The following is a 23,673-nucleotide window of genomic DNA, read 5'->3' as shown; positions in this document are numbered from 1 at the left end:
CAACAAGGTGAATGTTCTGGAGTGGCTGAGTCAAAGCTCAGACCTCAATCTGAGAGAGAATTTGTGTCTGGACTTGAAAAGGGCTGTTCACACCTGATCCCTGTACAAGCTTGAGCAGTTTAGCAAAGAAGAATGGAGTAAAATTTTAGACCATGATTGATTTATAAAGTCAATAAAAGGAAAGGAATAGTTTTTATAGGCAGAGAAAGCTTACTGATGAATCCTGTGAACAGTGTCAACAGAAAGAATCGCCTAAAAGGACAAAAGATATCCGTATTGAAATCTCCCCAGAGTAAAATGAACACACACAAAACTTAAAATTTCAGTTTTATTTGAAAATATTCATACAAAGTATTTTCCATGAACACAAATATGGAGGATAATCTGCACATTAATGTCCACGGCTGAGTCCCGCTGTCTACATGAGCAGGAGTTTGGCCACCATTTTTATTACAATCCATCTGAGTTTATCACTCACTGACAGAGAAAGGAACATTTACTAGCTAACATCTCTGCTCCTGTGCTCTTAAACATGACTGTAGAAAAATAAAGGCTTGTCTCAGATACATTTTTAAATCACGTTTTAAATGAATCATTCACAAGTTTAAACTGAAGCTCTATGAAATGTAGCTGTTCAATATTTCACCATCATATATCTTCGTCACTTAAAACTTCTCTCATCCTTCTCTAAAACAACAAAACTACAAAGTTTTAGATAAAAATACCACAATCTGGCATGGTTTCTGTTGAGTTTGGTTTCTTTGATGTTAATAAAACTCTGTTAATTGTATTTTATTTTTTAGAGCTGTTGTTATTCTGACTTTCTGTGAACACTTCAAAAATCCTGATGCTCCAGTGTAACGACAATACAGCAGAATAGATTATATAAGCACTTCTATTATATATATATATATATCTCATTTTATTTAAAGATCCAGATATTTGTATTAGTGGGTAGTGGCAAAAAATAACACATATATGCATTAAAATAGTCCTTTTATAATTTCTTCATTATGCAGCAGTTTGAAGGTACTGCAGCTAAAGTCATGGCAGTGTAATACAAACCAGCAATTATCTTTTTTAATATGTTTACATGGGAAAAGAATGTTTTAAGCCAAAATTCAGAGATTTGTTCAGTAGTTTGGTGCCAACAGTAATGCTTTATTATATTCGGTTTATAAGAAGTGGATGTAGCCTCTTGGTGTCGCAAGTGAAGCCGTTACTGGACTGTTTAGACCGTCGCTGTCTCTAAAGACTAAAAAGTTCTACAAAGTCTGAGCCTTGTTGGCCATTTGGCTACTAAAGCTGTATTTTGATGCTAATCCACAACAGTTGCTACACTGAAAACTGTTTTTCAAACTTGAAATCAACCGACAGACAAAGACGGTTGAGATTAGTGTCAAAATAAACAACTAGTGCTAGCAGGTTTACCAGCCATGCATATCTTATTTTATATATTTTTTTATTTTAGTCATTAATTATATTATTAGAATAATTAATATAGAATTGTCCTAGTCTTGTTATTGTCTACTGTCCGAGTCTGTTAAATGAGCTTGGTCACCTGTTATGCAAATTTTTGTTTGAAATTAACACATTAGAATAGGAAAACTAAACAGCACAAAAAGTAAGGAAATTTGCGTGTGGTTACAATACTTCTTTGGCAATAAATATTAGACTGTAGGAAAGCCTGTTTATTCCTTTTTATATGGTGCCACATTTGTAAGGAACATGCCTTAGTGGGATGAGCAGCAGAGCTGAGTGTGGGTTGCATCCATGAAAACTTTGCCAAATCTTCTCTACCTATGCCAAATATTCTTCAGCCAGCATTTGATGAGAGGATGGAATGTCCTGCCAGCAGTCCTAACCTCAACCCCATTGAACACTCGTGGGATCAGCTTGTGGCTGACTTTTGACAAATGATGGTTGAAGAATGGGATGCCATCCTACAGCAGTGTGTGACCAGGCTGGTGACCAGCTTTAGGAGGAGGTGTTGTGGCTGTGGCTGGTTCTGAAGCTCCTGTTTGTTCAATAAATCAATTGTTAAATCGCCAATATGTCTTGTTTCCTCAGACTTCAACCATTCAATCCACCAAACAAACAAGAGTCAATAGCACTCAGCTCTGCTGAACATCCTACAAATGCATGTTCCTTACAAATGTGGCCCCATTTAAAAGGGAAATAAACAGGACTTTCCTACAGTATAAGATGTATTGGAAAGAAAAATTGTTAAAACAGAGAAATAATTTAACCTAAACACAAATTTCCTTACATTTTCTGCTAAATTTAGCTTTGGTAAAATTAACAGTATACATAAGATGAGGTTTTGATTTAAAAACAAACAAACAAACAAACAAACAAACAAACAAAAAACTATAAAAATATATTCATTGTAAAAACAATCAAGTAAAATAAAATTTATGACATTAGTCTACTTAGGGCTTCTGTCCAACTTTTTCCCGGACATGCATTTGAGACCTAATGGCTAAAAACCATTATTCCAGTCGGTAACATTGACCCTTGCTAATGCTAACCTGTAGCTCCCACTGCAAAAGACATGTTATGAAGGAAAATAATTGTATGCTTTATAAGGGATTTCCAAGCAACTAAAACTGACTTTACAAGCTCTCCAAACTTGCTTTAGATAGACATATGTATTTTGATGGTTGTCAATTCTTCCACCTGTGCTTTCTTTCCATGTACTGTAGAAAATAACACAGGGCTATTTTAGCCTTTATGTTGGTAAACCCCACTGCAGAACTGGAGATGATCATGGTTAAATATGTCTACCACACAGGTAAAGGTGGTTAAAAAATGAGTTGTGTTCACTTAAACAACTAAAATAGCTTCTTTAAATTTTTCCAAGTAGGTTGAACATATTTTTAGTTTTAATTAAAATGTGCTTGAAGTGTTTTTTGGCATTGTCCTCAAATTATGTGACAATCATTGCTTAATCAACAGAGTTTTCCCAGAATGCCTTTGGGCAAGCAACACTTTTGCACCATGGGTGAAGTTACTGACTCAGTTAGAGAAGTTCTGACTGTGGGGAGCATTTTCAATATAGCAGAGATAATAGACTGAACCATGTTAAACATCACTTTCTGGGTCAAAATGCACCTTTCAGACGGTTGAGGGACACTCAAAAATGAGTTGTATAAACATACAATTTCCAAACAACTATTTTGGATCTATATTTCAGAGTTAATAGAACACATTTTTAGTGTAAGTGAACAGCACACAATCACTTTGAGTTTTTTTGTCACTGTAATGAAATAATTTGACAATTATTCCTTAATCTGCAGAGTTTTCCCAGAATGTCTTTGGGTAAAAGAGGCTTTTGCACCATGAGTGAAGTTAGCGACTCAGTTAGAGAAACCCTGACTGTGAGGCGTGACCATAATATTACTATAGAAAATATAATGAACAGGATGGAAGAGGACTCCCTGGTTCAGTGTGCATCTTTAAGCTATTTTTACTTGTAGTCCCTAAAGTTGGTCTAAGAAATATGTATATTTTAAATATTAATATTAGAAAAATTTCTTAAAGTCCATCCATTTTACACAATCAATGACATGGACAATTTTACACATTTATCTCATCACGTCTAGATTATAAGCAGATGGATTCGCCCGTTCCCGTGTTTCTCACTGGTGAATCCAACTTGCAAAGCTCCCATCTGAACCGTTTGGGCCCTGTTAGAAAGTGACAGGACCAATCGGCATCAGGAGCAGTACTTTCGGGTGCAGCAAAGTCGTGGCGTAAGCAAGCAGCAACAAGGGGCCGGTGTTATGGTGGAAGAAATAAGCGTGGATGTTGCTAAAGCGCCAGTTTCATCAGAACTTGAGGACATTTCTTTGTTAAAAGAAGAACAAGGAACAGCAGTGAGTTGTTTTCTTTTCAGAAACGACAAAAGTCGTGTGCTGACATGTCTACACTCGCCATGGTTCATGTTATGCAGTTCTATAGGGAGTTTACTCCTTCGGTAGGGGCGCAGCTTGTTAGCAGCTACGTCACGCGTTCTGTTGCTCTGATTGGCTCGTAAAAATGTAACAGACAGAACGTTCATCCAATCACCCTCCGAATTTTTTCAAATCCTCTGCCCTTTTCCAAACGCTGTGTATCAGAAGTTTTCCAGATGGATGTGTGAAACAAATCCATCTGGCGTGCCAGGTTAGCAGGAGGTCTTTTTCACTCCTGTCACTCCTGGCTCCAAATAAAACCAGATAATGATGGAAAAAGAAAAAAAATCTCTAGATCCAAGAGGCTACATCTACTTTTGATCTCCAGTTTATAAAACATGATGGATTAAGATTGTTTATTTCTCTCCTTTAATCTTCTTTAAAATGGTAAAATATCATTAACATGATTAAATTCAATAAAGAGCTTTTATTTGTATGTTTTTTTTTAGCTTTTTGTAAAGGATTTTTAGGAGATATTAATCAAAAGTGGATTTAAAGTGTGTTTAAAATGCACTTTAAGCTTCTGGCAGTGAATCTGAAAGCTTCTTATCACATTAAATCAAACATTCCTCTTTAAGCAAAACTATAAAACAAAGTTTAAATGAATAATAACAAAGTGTGACATACTGTATATCTTTGGTTCAGTATCCAGTGTTGCAGGCAAATATATAAACTCAATAAAATGTCCCACACAGGCTGCCGTATGGACCAAAATCAACCAAAATAAATATCATATTTACAATTTCTAATGTGCAGGCAACTTAAAATTCTAACAACTCAAGTGTGGGTGTAGCAAAGTCACCAAACTGCAGCTCTGGATGGTGCTCGATATCCTAAGAAGCTTTCCCTAATCTGTGTTTAAAGAGCATTTTATAAGCTGAACCGCTGACAGAAGTAAAGCCAAGAAAAGGATTAGGATACTTGATCATATGTATATTGTCTTCTTATCTTTCTCTCTGCAGAAATACTCTCATTTATAGGTTTTAATTTAGTAAAAACCAGGCCTCACTAGGTTCCTCCTGAGCTACATTTTCTCCTCTGAACCGTACTGAAATGTATGTGCTTTAAATTGAACTCTTTAAGGTAGATTTTACCTAAATATGATGATGAAGATGAGGCTTTTAAGAGCCTCCTGGTGTTCTGTTTGAGTAAGTATGGCAGGAAGAAAAATAGAGTACAATGTTTAAAAGATAGGTAATAAAAAAACATTAGAAATGCTTAGATAAAGTAGAAAAAGAGGGCAAATGTATGAAAATTAGATCCATACATAGTTGGTCATGTATACAGTGCATACAGAATATAAAAGATTTGAGTATATGTAAAGCAAGGAGACAGTCCGTGTCTGCAGTCTCGCCATGAAAGCATCGTGATCTTTTTAAAATGTAATTTTTGCTAAATAGGAGTCGAAGCGTTCCCTTTAAAAAACATAATAAGACCCTTTTGATGTCTTAAAGGGACAGTACGCGTCTGTCTTTGCGTTAGACCAGAGATCCGGCTTGATTCTGTGCAGGCACCATGATGGGCACCCCTCCCATGCGGGCGATGTTAGAGGCGGTGACGGTGGACGTGGGCAGCGGCGGTGGGATTGGCGTGGTCTGGAGCTGCAGCTGCGGCTGGCCGTAGGTCTGCGGCAGGGCCTGGGCCTGAGGCAGCTGGGTGTAGCGCTCCGGTCTGGGCAGGGAGCTCCCGTTGGTGCTGGCCTCAGAGGGGACGGGCTGGTCGCGGGGGAGGGTGGTGTTGTTGTTGTAGCTGTAGTGGGTCGGGGTGGAGGCTCCGTGGTGGCGGGACGGTCTGTAGCCGGCCGTGCTGCCCGTGGCGGTGATGATTGAGGCGGTGTCGGAGGGGGGACGCTGAGGGTACTGCTGCAGGTGGTGGTGGTGGTTGTTGTGGTGGTGGTGGGGGGGCTCTTTGTGGTGGGGGCTGGAGGCGATGGAGGACAGGGTGCCGTTTTTGGAGATGATGTCCGAGCCCATGCCACTCTTCGCCCAGGAAACGCGCTTTGGAGCCTGAGCGTCCTCCCTGCAGGGCAAACATGGACTTTAGCTCAATCAGAGGCGTAAAATCTAAACTGGGAGAACTCACTGTAGAGAAGGAATAAGGAAAAAAACAGTAATGGTTACTGATTTAAACTCACTTGATCTCATTGGCCATGTCGTCCTCGCTGTCTCTACGTCTCTTCATCAGGTAAAAGAACCAGGCGAGGAGGAGGAGCAAGATCAAGCCAACTATGGAGCCCACAACAGCACCGGCTATCATCCCACCATTGTTGGCTACAGGAAGAGACATGGGACAAACTGTCAGCAAAGCACAAATGACTGCAACATGTGTGTATGAATACTCTTCCTAAGTTTTCTTAAATGACTTTTTAAAAAAGAAACAAAGCTTCAGGGCATGTTTGAATGTGTCATTGCACTGCTGAGAGTGACTCACTGGATCTGATCTCCAGGTTGATGAAGCAGCTCTCTGACCCCGCTGAGTTGCTGGCCGTGCACACGTATTTCCCTGACATGTTGCTGCTCAGGTTGCTCAATTTTAGAGTTCCGTTCTTCTCATCTGAAAGAGCAGCAAACACCAAAAAATACAGGTGAGCATCATGCAAACACATCACAAGTGTTTAATTTACCAAAAACTATGAAACATGGACGCCACCTTTTAATTTCTAATGTGACATTTTCCAAAATAAAGCCATTTCTTTAGGAAAGCTTCAACCTGAAGACATTTACATGATCATCTTGGAGAAATTGTACATCATAAAGGCCTGATACTTTCAGATTAGGCATGAATAGTTTTGCACTGTGCCAGAGCACAATTATCTCCCCCACTGCTCTGCTTTCACACCACCGTTGAATGCTAAAACACACCGATGTATGTGCACAGTCCAATACAGCAGGTGGCAGTATGCACATAGTTTGCAAATCAACTGAGAAGAAGAAGAAAGAGGAAGAGAAAGGAAAGATTTTTCAGGATCACACCAGAGTTAATTTCGTCAACTCAAACTATGACTAAAAATGTTCGTCAACAGCCTTTTTTCCATGACAAAAACTAGACCAAAACTAACAAAAATAGATCTGTGATGACTAGAACTGACAAAAACTAAGTGTAGTTTCCATCAAGATTACTAAAGCTAGACTAAAATATAATGTCTTTTTAATAGGACATTCAAAATCCATGATATTTCTACACTGTGGGTAAGTATGTCAATAAACAATGCAGCTGAATCTATTCTGCCTCTCAGCTATAGAAAGCAGGGACCCCAGGTTTGACCAGTGCATAGAACACACTACCATGATTTGGTACCAGATTTAGGCAAGAAAAAAAAAATTGGACTAAAAGTAAATACTAAAATGTGAGGACTTTTTATAGACTAAAACTTGACTAAAATGTTTTGAGTTTTCATCGACTACAACTAGACTAAAACTAAAAAGGATAGAAATGACTAAAATGTGACTAAAACCAAAATGCATTTCATTTAAAAACTAAAACTAAGACATTAAAATTAAAAATAGCTGCCAAAATTAACACTGGATCACACTTGAAACAAAGGGGTATGATGAATTTCCCACCATGCAATGCATTCGCTTGTGAAATGGTGCAGTGAACTACAAAGGAGGAATGTAATTGTAAAAATATTTTAGCATTTATAAATAATTATAGAGTATACAACAGTTGTGTTTTCTCATATATTCCATCCTTAGCTGCTAGGGATGGGAGTATAGTGTATGTACACGTGTAAATCAGGGCTATTAACTGTTTAAAGATATAGAGAAGATCAAAATGGAGATCCACAGTATGAGAGAGATGGTTGAAGCTTTATTGCCCCCTCTGATGATGCAGCTTTTTATCGGCAATGTGTGATGATAAACAGCAATCAAGTGGCGTCTCATTTCCGAAGGAGGGGTTTTCACCCCTACTCCTTACCCCTCTGTTTCAAGGGGAAGGGGTAGAAATGGGATTGGCTCCTACTGTGCAGCTCAGAGGATGAGTTGAGTCCATCCTGAGCAGATACAACGGGTTTTGAAGGGACAGTAGACATTAAAAACTGGCTTTACAACTCTACTGGCTGAGTGCCCTGTACTCGGGCATGGTTCCAGACTCAGGATGTTTGAGGGGTGGAGGTGAAAATGATAAAGAGGGCACCTACTGTGTGCAGTGGAGAACAATGGTTCGAAGGGTTACCATTTTCTTGTGAAACAGTTAAAAATCCTGGCTATGATTATACTAATTTATTAAGATTATACTCAATAAACCTCTGTAAAAAAAAGACCAAGAATAAAAAAAAAAAATCTTTAACCAATGATTGACCAGATACACAAAGGAGGATGCCAGTGAAAATAAACTTTACACCAAGGACTTTATGGCACTTCAATGCATTTTCTCCACTTATAGACGTATGCTTTCACCCACTGAGAGGGCATCCTGCCCACTTTAAAACAACCCTGGGCGGCAATTCATCATGTACTCTCCATTTAAAAGGCAATCTAGAGACACTTTGTCATGCGTTGTCCAATTAGAGGGCAATAAACCAAATTTTGTCCACTTGGATAGAACTTAAGATGCACTTTGTCCATTTTTTTCAATTAGAGGGCACTTAAGAGGCAATTTAACAAATTCTGTCCCGAAAGATGTACCAAATTGACCACTTTGTCAAATTGTGTCCACTTAGAGGACACTTTAGAGGCATTTTGACAAATTGTCTCCATATAGATGGCACCAAAAGGGGCACTTTATCTACTATAGGGGCATACAAGGTTTTTTGCAGTGATTTTTCAAACAGTTCGGCATCAAAGGGGTTGATTACCTGAGCTGGCCCCATCTGAGTCTACCTGTGAACCCTCCCAATCCACATGAATCAAAATGTAGGAGTACAGTATGTTTGTGCTCACATCCACCAAATTGAACTTAGCTTTGGGGTCCAAATTTCATCAAATCAAAGCTTGTCCTGATAGAAAACACACATCTGTCTGTTAGAGCATTTTAATACCAGGAAAGTTTGCTTTGGACCATGCCAGAGTATGATTGCTCCCCCTCCCCCTCTCTCCTGCTGGTCTGCTTTCACATTAGTGACGTTGTTTGATGCCCAATCACAGTTTTGCATGTAAATATTCATTACATTAGGTGGCAGTGTGCATGGAGTTGGTTTGCAAATCTGCAAAGAAGAAGAAGAAGAAGAGGAAACACTGTGGCACCACTTTAGGAAGACAGGCCATTTTCGAATTCGCCTACTATACTAGCAGTGTGTACTGATTCGCCCAAAATTTGCAGTCTGCCAAAAATACTCCGGTGATGTACTTATTCGGGAAAATTTCACAGTATGCATTTGACCAGTCTGCTTCGCCTACTGTTACCCACAATGCAAAGCACCGGGTCAGAGTTCGTAATAGCAGAGAGCGGCTGACTGTGGATGATGTTATTTTAAAACACCAACAAAGACTTCAACGTCTTCTGTGTAGCTCAGAGGATAACGTGAGCCTGAGCTGCATGGATACAACAGTTATTGAAAAGACAGGGGACGCTTACAATTGCCTTTGCAGCTCTACTCACAGATGAGTCCTGTCAGCTTGTGCTCACAAAGGACTGTGACTTTGGGATTGTTTACTTGAGTTTGGCTGGGTGCCTAATGTGAAACCACCTCTGTTTTCAGAAGAAAATCTGTCTAGAAGCCTTTATAGTGATTATCTGTGATTTCTTCCTCTAAAATGGGTGTAAAAGTGGCTTCATTACACTGGCCAGGCTCTAGAACCTGAAGAAAGTCATTAATGTTTAAGTCTGTCAGAAACATGATCTAGAACAGTCATAACCCTGCTCAACCAAAGAGCCAAATTGATGAAAAAACCTATGCAAGAGCCACAAACTAAATGGTGAAAAGTGGCAAAAATGGCTTGAAGTAAAATGAAAATAAGTTAAAGAAAGCAAAAATGGTCAAAAAGCAGCAAAAATGGGTGAAAATGGGAAAAATAGGGATAAAAAGTGGAAAAAAAATGGGTGAGAAGCTACAAAAAATGTGTTACAGGTAACAAAAAAAATGGTCCAAAAGTGGCAAAAACATGGCAAAAATATTAGTGAAAAGTGACTTAAATTAGTAAAGGCAGTCAAGGGTGGCAAAAATGGGCAAAAAAATCGGCAAACAAGTGGTATTTAATGGCAAATGGATGCTTAAATGGGCAAAAAATGGTGAAAACGGGAAAATTAGCAAAAAGAGGAGGCAAAATGGGGAAAAATGGCAAAAAGAAGAGGCAAAAATAGGGAAAAAATGAAACAAATGGTATTTAATTACAAAGTGTAGCTTATGTGGTAGAAAAGTGGCAAAAATGGTGAAAAGTGGCCAAAAATTGGAATAAAGTGGCAAAAACGGGCAAAAAGTCGGAAAAAAAGTGTTTTTTAATGACAAAAGGAAGCTTAAATGGGTGAAAATTGGCAACAAATGGTATAAGGGGGCAAAAGAAGTTTCCCTTTTTTAAGGTTTTCTGGGGGACTAATATTTAAAATTAAGACATAAAAGAGGCACAGATAATCACAGAAGAACCACATGTGGCTCCAGAGTTGAGCACCACTGATCTAGAACAACAATCAGGTTTTGTGCCAGTTGCACTCACTGAGCATTGGAGAGAAGAAGACCTCAGAGGTGGGACTGGTTTTCCTCCACTTGTACAGCGGCCTCGGCTTCCCAGAGCTGGACCCACAGCTGAGAGTCACGTTTCCCTTCAGCACTGCCTTCCCTGACTGAGAGCACTTGGGAACATCAGGAGGCACTGAGACAGAAACATTAAACTTCAGTTATAAAGCAGCTGAAAATGCAGATATTTGGTGTTTTCTGGTATGTTTCTTACCCTTCACGTCCAGAGTGAGTTTAGCTGTGAAACCAGGATTATCAGGGATGATGACATGGCAGAGGTAGTTTCCTGAGTCGGACTCCTGCGTGTTGTTGATGTAAATCGACACGTTCCGTGACGGCATGTTGACTGAAAAACCAACACGGCCCTGGAACTGGGAGCTGCCCACGTTGATGGAGCCTTTGGTGAAGGAGATGACCTGGGAAAAGGACAGGGAATACACCTTGGAAATAAACTTACAAGGTAGTAAAAGATGCAGAAACCTGTGGAACCAGCTGACAGACACCCATGTGGATACTGTTGCGTGCTGCAGAGATCCTGGGTCAAAGGTTCAGAGGGATTTTCCAGCCTTACATCCACTGCACATGAAACAATGATTGCTTTGAATTTGTCTGACAGTTGGTGAATGCATGACAAAGTACTCAAAGTTACATGAAACTCCATTTCTACTCTATGAATCAAATAGTCAGATACAACCCTGACTCCAAAAAAGTTGGGCTGCTGTGTAGGATGCAAATAAACCCAGAGAGCAGTGCTTTGCAAAACCTTTTTTACAATAGAAAACAAAAAACACATCAGATGTTGAAACAGTTGGATTTGATGCCAGCAACACCTCTTGAAAAAGTAAGGAGGGGGCAAGAACAGGCTGGAAAAGTAACTGACACTAATGAAAAACAGCTGGAGGAGCATTTTTCCACTGATTAGGTTAACTGGCAGCAGATCAGTAACAAGATGGGCATAAAAGCAGCATTTTAGAGAGTGTCTCTGAACTAAAGACTGTAAAGACTTTAAATATCCCACCATACAGTCCATAAAATCATCAAAAGATGCAGAGAATCTGGAGAAATCTCTGTGAGCAAGGGACTGGACCAGGGGTGTCAAACTCATACTGAGTCCGGGGCCAGATGAGAAGTCCTGAGGGGCCGGACTATTTAGGCCAAGATTGGGAAAGTCAGTCGCGGATTCTGAATTTAGACCTTACCTAAGAGCCTAACAACATTGAAACATAAACTGTCACCCTCATTTTCACCATTGGTAGAATATGAAAAATATAAATAACACTGAAAAAAAATCATTCTGAGATAAAGAAAGTAAAAATGACAAGTTTAAAGGCTCAAAGTCTGAGATAAAATAGTCAAACTTAATAGTTCAAAAGGTCAAAACAGGAAGTTTAAAGGCAAAATAATGTTTTTAAAAGGCAACTGCATGAGATATAAAGTCAAAATCACAAGGTTAAAAGGTAAAAATATGACTTAGAATTTTGAATCTCGAAGGTCAAAACATGAAAAAAGTCAAAATCATAAGTTTAAGTCAGAATTGTGAGAAGCAAAATTGAAAATATGAAATAACAACATTAATTTCTTTTCTCACCTTCCTGACTTTTAAGCTAACATCTTTCATGCTTTACTTTTTCACATTTTTATAATTTAATAGGATATTTAAAATCATCAAGGTAAAGTTTACATGTTTACTGGAGGAAATCTACTGACCTCATACTGGTGGGCCAGTTATAATAGAAAGATCGGCTGATCTTGCAGGCCGGATTTGGCCCCCGGGCCTTGAGTTTGACACCTGTGGACTAGACTGAAGGTCAGTATTGGATTCTTGTGATCTTCAGGCCCTCAGGGGCCAGGACATTAAAAACAGGCATCCACACTATTTATATTGGTGTCAGCCATTTTGTTTATTATTCTTATAAATTCTTAAAATATTCTTAAAAATGTACCCTTATAAATATGATTTTAAACAACCTAATCCATTCCTGTAAGGGCAATAAATTATTCTAGTCCAGTATTACTCCACCCTGCTCAACCAAAGAGCCAAATTGTTGAAAAATAACCTTTGCAAGAGCCACACACTAAGCAGTGAAAAGCGGCAAAAATGGCTTGAAGTAGCAATAAAAATAAGTTAAAGATGGCAAAAATGGTCGAAAAGCAGCAAAAATGGGTGAAAATTGGGATAAAAAGTGGATGAAGATAGGTGAGAAGTTGCAAAACAATGGATTACAGGTGGCAAAAGTGATCCAAAATTGGCAAAAAATGAGTGAAAAGTGACAAAAATGGGTAAAAAGCAGTCAAGGGTGGCAAAAGTCGGCAAAAAATAGGAAACATGTGGTATGTAATGGCAAAAGGATGCTTAAATTAGCAAAAAATGGTGAAAAGGGGAAAAATGGCAAAAAGAAGAGGAAGAAGTGGGGAAAAAATGGCTAAAAGAAGAGGCATAACTGGGGGAGAAGGGCAAAAAGAAGAGGCAAAAATAGGAAAAAATGGCAAAAAGAAGAGGCAAAAATGGGGAAAAAATGAAACAAATGGTATTTAATGGCAAAAGGTAGTTTAAAGGTAGAAAAGTGGCAAAAAAGGTGAAAAAGGGCCAAAAATTGGAACAAAGTGGCAAAAAATAGGGAAACAGTGGCAAAAGAAGTGACAAAAAATGGGCAAACAGTAGGAAAAAAGTGGTATTTAATGACAAAAGGTAGCCTAAATGGGTGAAAAGTGGCAAAAAATGGTATAAAGGGGAAAAAAGTTTCCCTTTCTTAAGGTTTTCTGGGGGACTAATATTTTTAAATTAAGACATAAAAGAGGCACAGATAATCACAAAAGAGCCACACGTGGCTCCAGAGCCACACGTTGAGTATCACTGTTCTAGTCTCTACCAGTCTATGTAGGCTGTGTAAGTCAATGATTTTCATGTAATCTGACAGACTTTGCCACCAGTTGGCTTTTGCATCACAACATAAAGCAGATATCTGTTCATAGAGATAAATAAAGTGTCCTTAGATTACCTCTACTGGGAGCCTGGATGACCTCCCAAAAATACAAAAATCAGCTACAAATGTTCTACAAATAGAGATCTGATCCCTGCATGTAACATCTATGAAATAACCCAGAGTTACACAACTACCGTATCTTATTAGATGTTACAAAAGCAGTACCTTTTATAACCCTTACAGACTTGCATAATTTTAGCTTTTTGAGTTATTTATTCTGGGGTGACTTAAGCAGCATGTAAAAATTAAAACTACTACAATGCCAAAAAGTGACGCTGAGTTCCTAAAAAGTCATTTAGAACATCAGAGGGCCAAAAACCAGCTGACAGACAGGGAGTGACTGAGGAAAAGTCTCACTCGTCAATGATTAAAAACATCCTGATGAAACTATTTTAAGTTGGAGAAAATGAGCCGGAGCCAGTTTTTCTATTTTGAATAAGAAGTTAGTCAGAAAGGATTACGTCTGTTTAGCTGCTGGACTGAACACGGAGTGGATATGACTGTAAGCACACGTAACTGTGCTATAAAGGTGTGTTTGAGGCAGTGACAGTTTGTTCTTTTGATTCATCTTTTTTGGCTACGATCGACTGTACGGCACAGTGACGCACCGGATGGAGAGAGTTTTAATCAACTGTGTCTCTCCCAGCTCCGTGTGCTCTGTTTTCTTGTTTTCTGTTTGATTTATGATCCTCTTTTAGGTCGTCCATCTGCACAGCTCAATAATCTGAGCCGCACAGAGACGTAAGCTGAGTCATGACCACGTCTCTAGATAATGAGTGAAATAACCAGGGAGATTTACAGAGACGGCTTTTTACGCAAAAGCCCTCGGCTTCATTTCATGTTTGACCACAACACTGAATTTAAACATAATCTGAGCGGGATGAATGTGGGACTGTTTTTACTCTGATGCACAAATACTCTCTCACTATAGTACACGGATTTTATGGGGTCATATATGCAAAATAAGAAAGGAGAACTCAAATTCCAAAAAAGTTGGGATGTTTTGTAAATAATAAAATCAATGCAATGATTTTCAAAACTCATAAACGTACTTTATTCACAATAGAACATAAACAACATAACAGATGTTTAGACTGAGACATTTTACCATTTAATAAAAAACATAAGCTCATTTTGAATTTGATGGCAGCAACACATCTCAGAAAAGTAGGGACTGGGTAACAGAAGGTTGAAAAAGTACTAACGATAAATGGCTGGAGGAGCATTTTACTCTTACTACTATAATTGGCGATGTGTCTGTCTGTGTTGATTTGCACGCCACACAGTTGCTCCAATTGTCCCTGATACCTCTCAGAAAACTTCTTGAGTGTACCTGTTCAAAAATGGTGCCATAACAACTAATATATTTACATCCAAAAGTGTTGTGCCTTTCACTTCAGTTTGCAGGAGTGGGATTAAGAAAAGCGTCCCACACAGAGCTCTAGTTAGGTTAACTGGTAACAGGTCACTAGCATAACTGGGTATAAAGCCATTACTTTAAAGCAGGGGTTCTCAACCTTTTTAGCCCAGGACCCCACAAATAAAGGTGCAAGAGACTGAGGACCCCCACCGTACCTGAAGGTGGCTGAACACAGCTATACACAATCTAGAGTCTTGTGCAGACAACCTGAAAAATAACCACTCTCACCAAAGAAGCAAGTATATTTTTGATTCATTTGTGTGGCAGATATCCGTCTTAAAAATGGGTTCAAATCCCTTTTGTTAAAAAGAGAAATAAAATGGTTAAAAATGGCTAAAATAGGTTAATAATGGTGAAAAAGGTGACGAAATAGTATTTTTAAAATAGCAGAAATTGGTTAGAAGTGGCAAAAATTTGATAAAATTGGCAAACAAAATAAGCATAAAGTGGCAAAAATTGGTTAAAGCAGCAAAAACAGGCATAGTTAGTGGTAAGGGGAATTACAAAGTGACTGAAATGGTGTTAAATTGGCAAAAATTGGAGGAAAATTGGAAGAAATGGGATGAAAATTGATATAAACTGGCAAAAAGGGTTAACTAAGACAGGAAAACTGGCAGAAAATGGGAGAAATGGGATAAACCGACAAAAATGAGCATATCAAATAGTGACATATGGTTGAAATGGGAGTTAAAGATGTACAAAGTGGTTAAAAGAGACAATAATGGGTCAACAGAGGCAACAATAGGTGTAAAGTGGAAAAACTTGGTTTAGAAGTGGTAAAAACTGGCAGAAAGAAAGTGTTGTAAAGGGTCTGAAATGGGAAAAAATGGGTTCTAAGTGGCAAAAATGTGTTAAAATTGGCAAAATTGGTGGGAAAAAAATGATAAAAACTGGTTAAAATTTAGCAAAATGGGTGTAACATGGCATCTTTTAGGGCATCTTGGGACCCCTTTCTCAGAACCGCTGCTTTAGAGAGACAGAGTTAAAGATGGGCAGAGGTTTACTTACCTGTGAAAAACTGCATCTTAAAATTTTCAGAAAAATATTCCTCAAAATAAAATTTTGAGTATCCCACCATCTAAGTACATAACATCATCAAAGAGTCAGAGAATCTGGAGGAATCTCTCTGCAAAAGGGACAAAGCAAATACTGGGTGCTCATGCTCTTCAGTCCCTCAGGGGCCACTGCATCAAAAACAGGCACATTGGGACGCGCAGATAGCCTAGTGGTCTAAGGTCCAACCCATGTACACAGGCGGCCCGGGTTCAAATCCTGCCCATGGCCCTTTGCCGCATGTCCCTCTCCTGAATCTGGCTCTATTCACTGTCCTCCTCTATCAAATAAAGGCACTAAAAAACCCATAAATAAATCTTAATCTCATTTAAAATGGACTGAGGCAAAACAGAAAACTGTTCTGTGGTCAGATTAATCAAAACTTGATTTTCTTTTCAGAAAATACAGATGTCATGTCCTGTTGATCATCCTTCTTCTTCCTCCCCACAACTCTCTCTCCCTTAGACACTTTACAACTTCTTCTGGGGGATCCTGGGGTCTCCTCAGACCAGACAGGATATATAATCCCTCCATCAGCACTACTGCAGGCATAGTACTGGACTGTTGTGGTGAAGCTGAGATGAAAGGCAAAGCTTTCGATTTACCAGTCGATCTACCTCCCAACCCTCAGCTATGGTCATGAACTCTGATAAAAGACAGAAAGATCGAAGATACAAGTGGCCAGTATCAGTATTCTCCAGAGGGTGTCTGGGCTCAGCCTTAGAGATAGGGGGAGCAGCTCAGACATCCAGAGAGAACTAGAAGTAGAGCTGCTGCTCCTTCATGAAGGAGCCAGTTAAGGTGGTTCAGGCATCTTATCCGCATGCCCCCCTTTGGAGGTCTTTCGGGCACATCTAGCTAAGAGGAGTCCTTAGGGAAGAAGACCAGGACTGTTGAGCAGCTGGAATCTTGCATCAGAAAAGAGCGGGACAAAACTCCTTTCACTGGTCTCCTCACTTTCCAGATGTTTACAGACTGTTACTAAAGGAAGACGGGGTTGATACACAATGGTGAACATGGCTCTGTGCCAATTTCTTTGAGATGTGTTGCTGGCATCAAATCAAAATGAGCTATCATTTTATCATGAAATGTAAAATAGTTTTAATTTTAAACATCTGATGTGTTGTTTACGTTCTATTGTAAATCAAATACAGATTTAAGAGATTTGAAAATCACTCAGTTCTGTTTTATTTACATTTTCCACATAGCCCCAACTTTTTGGGGGTTCTCTTCAACAGCACCCCAGTGACTCTGTAGAAACCCTTTCATAAGGGAGCTGCATACCAGAGCAGTAAAGAAATAACACAACGGTTGTATGGAAGCTTAAAGCCTTTTTGTCTTGGATTATTTTCTGAGGCTTCATAAAGGTAGAGCTTTGGCAGATTAACAGTATAAGAAGAGACAAACACCCTTTGTAGCTGTAATCCCTCATATTATACCCACAGACGGCCCGGGACGGAGGGTTCATGATGTGGATACTGGAACGAGATTTCAGCAGATTTGATCACTTTACTATGAACCACTGAAGTGAGACTCTGGAGTTTTCTTACCATCTGTGGAGGGTCAGACACAAGGTTCCAGAGGATTGTGTTGGTGCTCGGATCTCCGCCCGGTACAGGACTGTAGGACGCCTTCAGCACCACCATCCGACCCTTGATCACATCTATACTGGTCTCAGGTATCTGGAGGTCAGCCCACACGCCTGGAGAAAGAGAAGACAGGAAAACTGATTTTAGTCCCTACAGATCAATGTAGCTGCATCTATAAAAGAGAAATACAACGGTTTATATGGAGAATTATAACTGTTATATTTTTAAGTAAAATCAACAGATAGATGTTTGTTTTTGCAGAGATGCTGTCCTATGATCCAGTGGTGTGCACATACAGCGCACTCTCGCCACTGAAGAGGGCACTAAGTTTGGCGTGTTTTCGAGGGCACTTTAGACATGTTTATATGTTCTACAAATGGCACATTATATAGCCTTAAAACAGACTAACTAGACAGACTACTCAAGTTAGTTTGTAGTTGGGATCAGCATTCACAAGAACTGAGTAGATTCAACGTTGGACTGTGAAGAACACAGAAATGAATAAATAAATCACTAGGGGGTCTGGGGGTCTACCCCCAGAACATTTTCAATAAAGTAGAAGCCATTTCCTGTATTCTAGTGCATTTTAACACCATATTAGCACCAGATAATCCAAACTGGTTCTGTGAGATATAGTTCTGGCTCAATATAGATCAAAAAAGGGCCCAACATAAAAGTCATTGCAACAGCAGTGTTTCACCAACCGGGAGGGCACTTAAGCATGCATTTTTATCACCCGAGAGGGAAGTTTATCATGTTTTAACCAGCCAAGAGGGCAATTAAGTGTTTTTTAATCACCCATGAGGGCAGTTTAGTGTGTTTTGCCAACCAGGAGGGCACTTTAGCATGTGCTTTGGCTCCAAAGAGGGCACTTTAGCACGCGTTCTTCGACAATTGGGCCACAAGGGGGGGGCAACTGCACATCACTGCTATGATCCTGCATTGGAGATGCAAATGTTTTACATCATCTAAAACTAAAAACGAACAACTCTGTCTATTCCAGGGCTATCCACAGACATGTGGAACAGTCGTGGTCCAAGATTCTGCTGCAGTTTTTGTAACTGGCAATGACACCGATGGACCAGCAACTTTCTAAGAAGTAAAGCAGAGTGTTTCCACATCTACAAGGAGAAACAAGTCAGAATTTTGCACTTCGAAGCAAACTCTTTCATTCAGTCAGCAACAGGAAAAAATAGCAAGCAATCTGACTTCCACCCTTTAGCCAGCTAATGCACACCTATCTATGATACTGTAGAAATTAACCAGAAAAGTCCTGTTTCTACAGAAAATACAGCACTGTCAGTTCAAGAGGATGAGTTTGGCTGAGTGTCGGCTAGGTGGTCAGTCTTCAGTCGGTCAGGAACGGTGTCAGGCATTGAGAGAGGGATGCCAGTGTCTTTTGATAAAGGACAACAAGCACTGTCAAGGCCAGACATCAACAACACTAAGAGGTTTGAATTTATGGGATGTTTTTCTATCCAACAACTTCCCTAAGATGTCAAAGAAATGACCTAAATTCCAGTTAAAATTCTAATCGTTTAGACATTTTTTCCCATTTAAAGTATCCCTACATTTCTTCAAACAAACCACAAAAGTTTCAGTGAAACTTTTTTAGAAAAAAAAAAAAAAAAAAAAAAAAAAAAAAGAGGACCCTCGCAATCATTAACTTCTAAATGGTGTACGACAAAAGAGACAGTAAAACTGAGAACGTCAGCGCTCAAAAATGAGACCATGAGTGGAAACGCGGCTGTTGTTTAAAATTCCCCAAAATTCATAAACACCTTCCCAAAAGTTCCATACAAATGATATAAATTTCCCAAAATATCCAAACAGAGCCCCTTAAAATTTCTATGAAAATTCTTGAAAATTTCAAAGGACTCCCACTCCTGAAATCTCCAAATATTTACAAATAAATTTCCCAAGTTTGCATGACACCCCTTCCCCCAGAAATCCTAACCAAATTCCCCCAAAACTGCAAAAATATCTCCAAAATTTACAATAAAAAAACCCAGAAATGTTTCAAATTCTCCCAAACATCCAAAGTAATTCTCCAAATTCACATGAAAAATACAAAAAGGAAAAGAAAAATAATAATAATTTTCCTGATAATTCCTGAAAGTTTTTAGGCTAATTATCTCAGCTACGTATTAACATTTTAAGTGAATTATTTAAATTTCAACAGGCGTTCTGGGCTATAATCTAATCATTTCTAAGAGCAGAAATGACCACTATGTTGTTGGAAAGGCAAACTGTAATGTCCTCATATTTACGTGTAGGGAGATGTAGGAGGAGGAGCTCCATCCTGAACTCCTGATTTTATTAGAGGCAACAACAACCCTCTAAATTCCTCAAGAGGTCTAAAGATGCAGCTTTATCAACACAGCAGGTTCTCACCAGCACCATTAGATAGAGTGTAGCCAGAAGGGGGCAGCAGAGAGCCAAAAAACATCCTCCTAACACAGACCCAAAGGTGAAATAACCTTCTGTGTGTTTATTCTGTTAATAAATAATCTAATGGGTGAATTCTCCTTCAGAAGTATTTAATATAACAGGGGTCAGTTAAAGTACAGCTGTGTGAGAGAACAGGTTTGTTTATGCTCTTAGGGCTCACACATGTTTGCTGTAAATAAAGGCTTGACTCTATGATCTGGTGGGAAATTCTTTCACTCTGGATAAACAGAGTTTTCCTTTCTGTTTATGATAAATATGATAAAAGGAAAACAGGAGAAACTCAGGAGGGCGCGGTGAGAGAGACAAAGCTTAGACAGTACTTTTAATCCATGTTTCCTCACAGACTCTTTCTGCTCTTTTCCTTCTCTGATCCATCATTAACCTTCTCAACTCTCCTGTGGACTCAGTTCATCTCCTACAGATTTATCTAAAGGTACACTACGTAGACTTTTTTCTTCAGGGATGTCTACTTTGGGTCAAAAAATGTCTACACCCATGTCAAATATATATATAATGTTTGGTTAATTGCTTAAACTCCCTCCAGTCTTTCCTTCATGTTCCAAAGCCAGAAATCTTCGTTTTTGCCAGCTGAAACAGGAACGCTGTCATCCATCTTATGGCATTTCTGCCAGTGTTCATATTTGTTGTAAAACTGGACCTTTTTGTTTATTATTTTCCAGTTTGGTATTTAAAAAGTCACATTTGGAGCTTTGTGTCCTTTGTTATCTGGTTTTAAATATGTTATCAGTTAAAAGATATATGTATGACCATATACTTTCATATATTGTGTAATAAATTTATATTCATTTATTGCACTTCAAATTGTGTTTTTATATCATCATAACTTTAGATATACATTTTTGAAGAAGTCAAATATAAATGCCCATAATTTATATTGTTGGTCAACTACTACATCAATGATGAGTTTATAGTAGGGCTGAAACATTTGGGAAAAAAAATCTAATTGGGATATTTTACCCCAATATTGCCATTGCAATACAATATTTGATTATTTCTAGGTTCCTCATCTTATGTATTATTCAACAAACACATGCAAAAAATATTCCATATTATAACCAGCACAATATAAGATAAATTAAACTAGGGGTGAATGAGTTTAAAAAATATCTGATTGTGATTTTCTTGGCTCGTATTGCAAATTTCTATTATTTTTGTCATTCTTGAGAAAAGCACATGCAAAAACAAGAAAGTAGGATTTTTTTAAAGTATTATAAAACACATAGTTAAATGTTTGCATAATTTGTAGATCATAACATCTCTGCTGAAAAAACTGTATTAAAATTATGTTCTTGACACATATCAGGTTAAAGAAATATTGCACTGTCTGCCATGTTGCAATTTAATCTCATTTTTAAAATCATTTTCCGAGCCCTAGTTTATCGTTCTGCAATGGCATTATATATTTATTATGAAGTACTGCCGTCAATCAGTAAAAACAGTCTAATCTAATGAATGAAGTATTGTTGTATCCTGACAGCCTGAGAGCATCCATCACCCTGTTCCTGTTTTCCTCTCTGTTGCTGGTGTTGACATGGATGAGGAACAAGGAAAGATGGAGATGAGAAGGTACCGGGAGTGTCCTACAGGAAGATATTCTTGGTGTTTTCTTTCACTTTACTCTCTCAACAGAGCTTGTTAGGTTGTTAAACACTAATGAGCATAATGGTAAATTTATAATATCCATATCCAAAAATAAAAGTTATACTCTAATATGGAGAAAAACTATTCAGCTCACAGCTGTCAATGATTTGTCAGTTCACACAAAGGCACCACACTTCTGTTTTGCTGCATGCAAAATAAAAGCACTAGATGATACGTTAGGGGGAAACTGTAAAACTACAGCGCAGGGAAGATTCAGATTTACAACCTGATGCAATATGATGTCTGACCCTCACATGAAGTTTAGCGTAAGTTTAATTTCCATTCATCCTTTCATTAATTAAAAGTCCCTCACTCACGTGTCCCCTTGTCCTCAGCTGGTACAGGTGTCTACTCACTTAAATTCTGAGGCAGTCCCATTCTGTCAGGACTTCTCTCAATCCAATCATCCTGCTGCCGTCATATTTTAAAATCTGTTGTCCTCTCCTTCACAGTAGTTTCAGTGCAACCCTCCTCCACCCCAGCCACCACCTGGTGTCCAGGTCCAGCTCCTCTGTGCATCCTGCATCCCCCAATAGCTCCTTCATCTCATCAGTGTCCACCACCAGTGTCTGGACTCCATAGGGGGTATCTTATCCTGCTGTCAGCCTCAGGGCCCGTTCAAGTTCATGCAGACATCAGGATGGAGTCTATTCACTAAAGATCATTGTTAAACTGGTACTGAGTCTCTCCTGACTGAAAAGCAGTTAGGACAGTGTGAGGCCATGGCTAGACTGAATATTTAGAATACCAAGAACTTTTTTCAAGCTTTTGACCCAGCCACATAGAAAAACAGACAAGACTGCACATCTATAGATGAATTCCCAGTTTAGATGAAGTGTGCAGCACGTTTATGTCCCTAAAGACAGAAAGGCAGAAGAGAACCTGAGGGTAGGCTGTCCTCTTCATGCAAATGTCAGAGTAGAAGCAGCAGGTACAAACAAACACTGTACACTGCAAGGGACACTGTGATGTCATATTTTGCTGGGACATAATGCCTATAAATACTATAAAGGAACTTCTGAGTCGCCTTACATATGATAATGATGACGCATGTATTCAGAAAAGCAGTATTGTTCCTGAACATGCACACTGAGTGTAATCATATTTCTAATAAACTGTGAACTGAATCACTGAATAGTCTGTGAGATGTTAAATGCACCTGTTTCATTCGGGATGCAGAATAATGTTTATCATAATTAGCAGGTATTAGCTTAAAAAGCTAAAATTCAGTTTCCACTGATACTTATAGCTGATATACACTATATTGCCAAAAGTATTCGCTCATATGTCTTGACTCATTTATGAACTTAAGTGACATCCCATTCTTGATCCATAGGGTGTAATAAGACGTCGGTCCACCCTTTGCAGCTATAACAGCTTCAACTCTTCTGGGAAGACTTTCCACAAGGTTTAGGAGTGTGTTTATGGGAATTTTTCACCATTCTTCCAGAAGCGCATTTGTGAGGTCACACACTGATGTTGGACGAGAAGGCCTGGCTCTCAGTCTCCGCTCTAATTCATCCCAAAGGTGTTCTATCGGGTTGAGGTCAGGACTCCGTGCAGGCCAGTCAAGTTCATCCACATCAAACTCTCTCATCCATGTCTTTATGGACCTTGCTTTGTGCACTGGTGCACAGTCATGTTGGAACAGGAAGGGGCCATCCCCAAACTGTTCCCACAAAGTTGGGAGCATGGAATCGTCCAAAATCTCTTGGTATGCTGAAGCATTCAGAGTTCCTCTCACTGGAACTAAGGGGCCAAGCCCAGCTCCTGAAAAACAAGCCCACACCAAAATCCCCCCTCCACCAAACTTTACACTTGGCACAATGCAGTCAGACAAGTACCGTTCTTCTGGCAACCACCAGACTCATCCATCAGGTTGCCAGATGAAGAAGTGCGATTTGCCACTCCAGAGAACGCCTCTCTACTGCGCGTCTAGAACTGC

General features: G+C 39.1%; 1 protein-coding gene across 1 annotated transcript in view; it reads right to left on the bottom strand.

Moving 5' to 3' along the window:
* Nucleotides 1–4,051: 4,051 nt before the first annotated feature.
* esama (endothelial cell adhesion molecule a) overlaps nt 4,052–23,673 on the bottom strand; it is a 145,829-nt gene continuing 126,207 nt past the window's right edge. The window contains exons 2-7 of the mRNA XM_041800606.1: nt 17,577–17,728; nt 10,784–10,985; nt 10,550–10,705; nt 6,387–6,509; nt 6,091–6,226; nt 4,052–5,975 (exon numbers count right to left, since the gene is read on the bottom strand). Of these exons, the coding sequence (XP_041656540.1) occupies nt 5,435–5,975; nt 6,091–6,226; nt 6,387–6,509; nt 10,550–10,705; nt 10,784–10,985; nt 17,577–17,728 (1,310 nt within the window). The 3' untranslated portion in view covers nt 4,052–5,434. The remainder of the gene's footprint in view (nt 5,976–6,090; nt 6,227–6,386; nt 6,510–10,549; nt 10,706–10,783; nt 10,986–17,576; nt 17,729–23,673) is intronic.

The sequence above is a fragment of the Cheilinus undulatus genome, linkage group 12, assembly GCF_018320785.1.
Source record: "Cheilinus undulatus linkage group 12, ASM1832078v1, whole genome shotgun sequence".
In the NCBI taxonomy this organism is placed as follows: domain Eukaryota; kingdom Metazoa; phylum Chordata; class Actinopteri; order Labriformes; family Labridae; genus Cheilinus; species Cheilinus undulatus.
The sequence above is the reverse complement of the archived record's forward strand: the minus strand, read 5'-3'. Positions and strand labels throughout refer to the sequence as shown.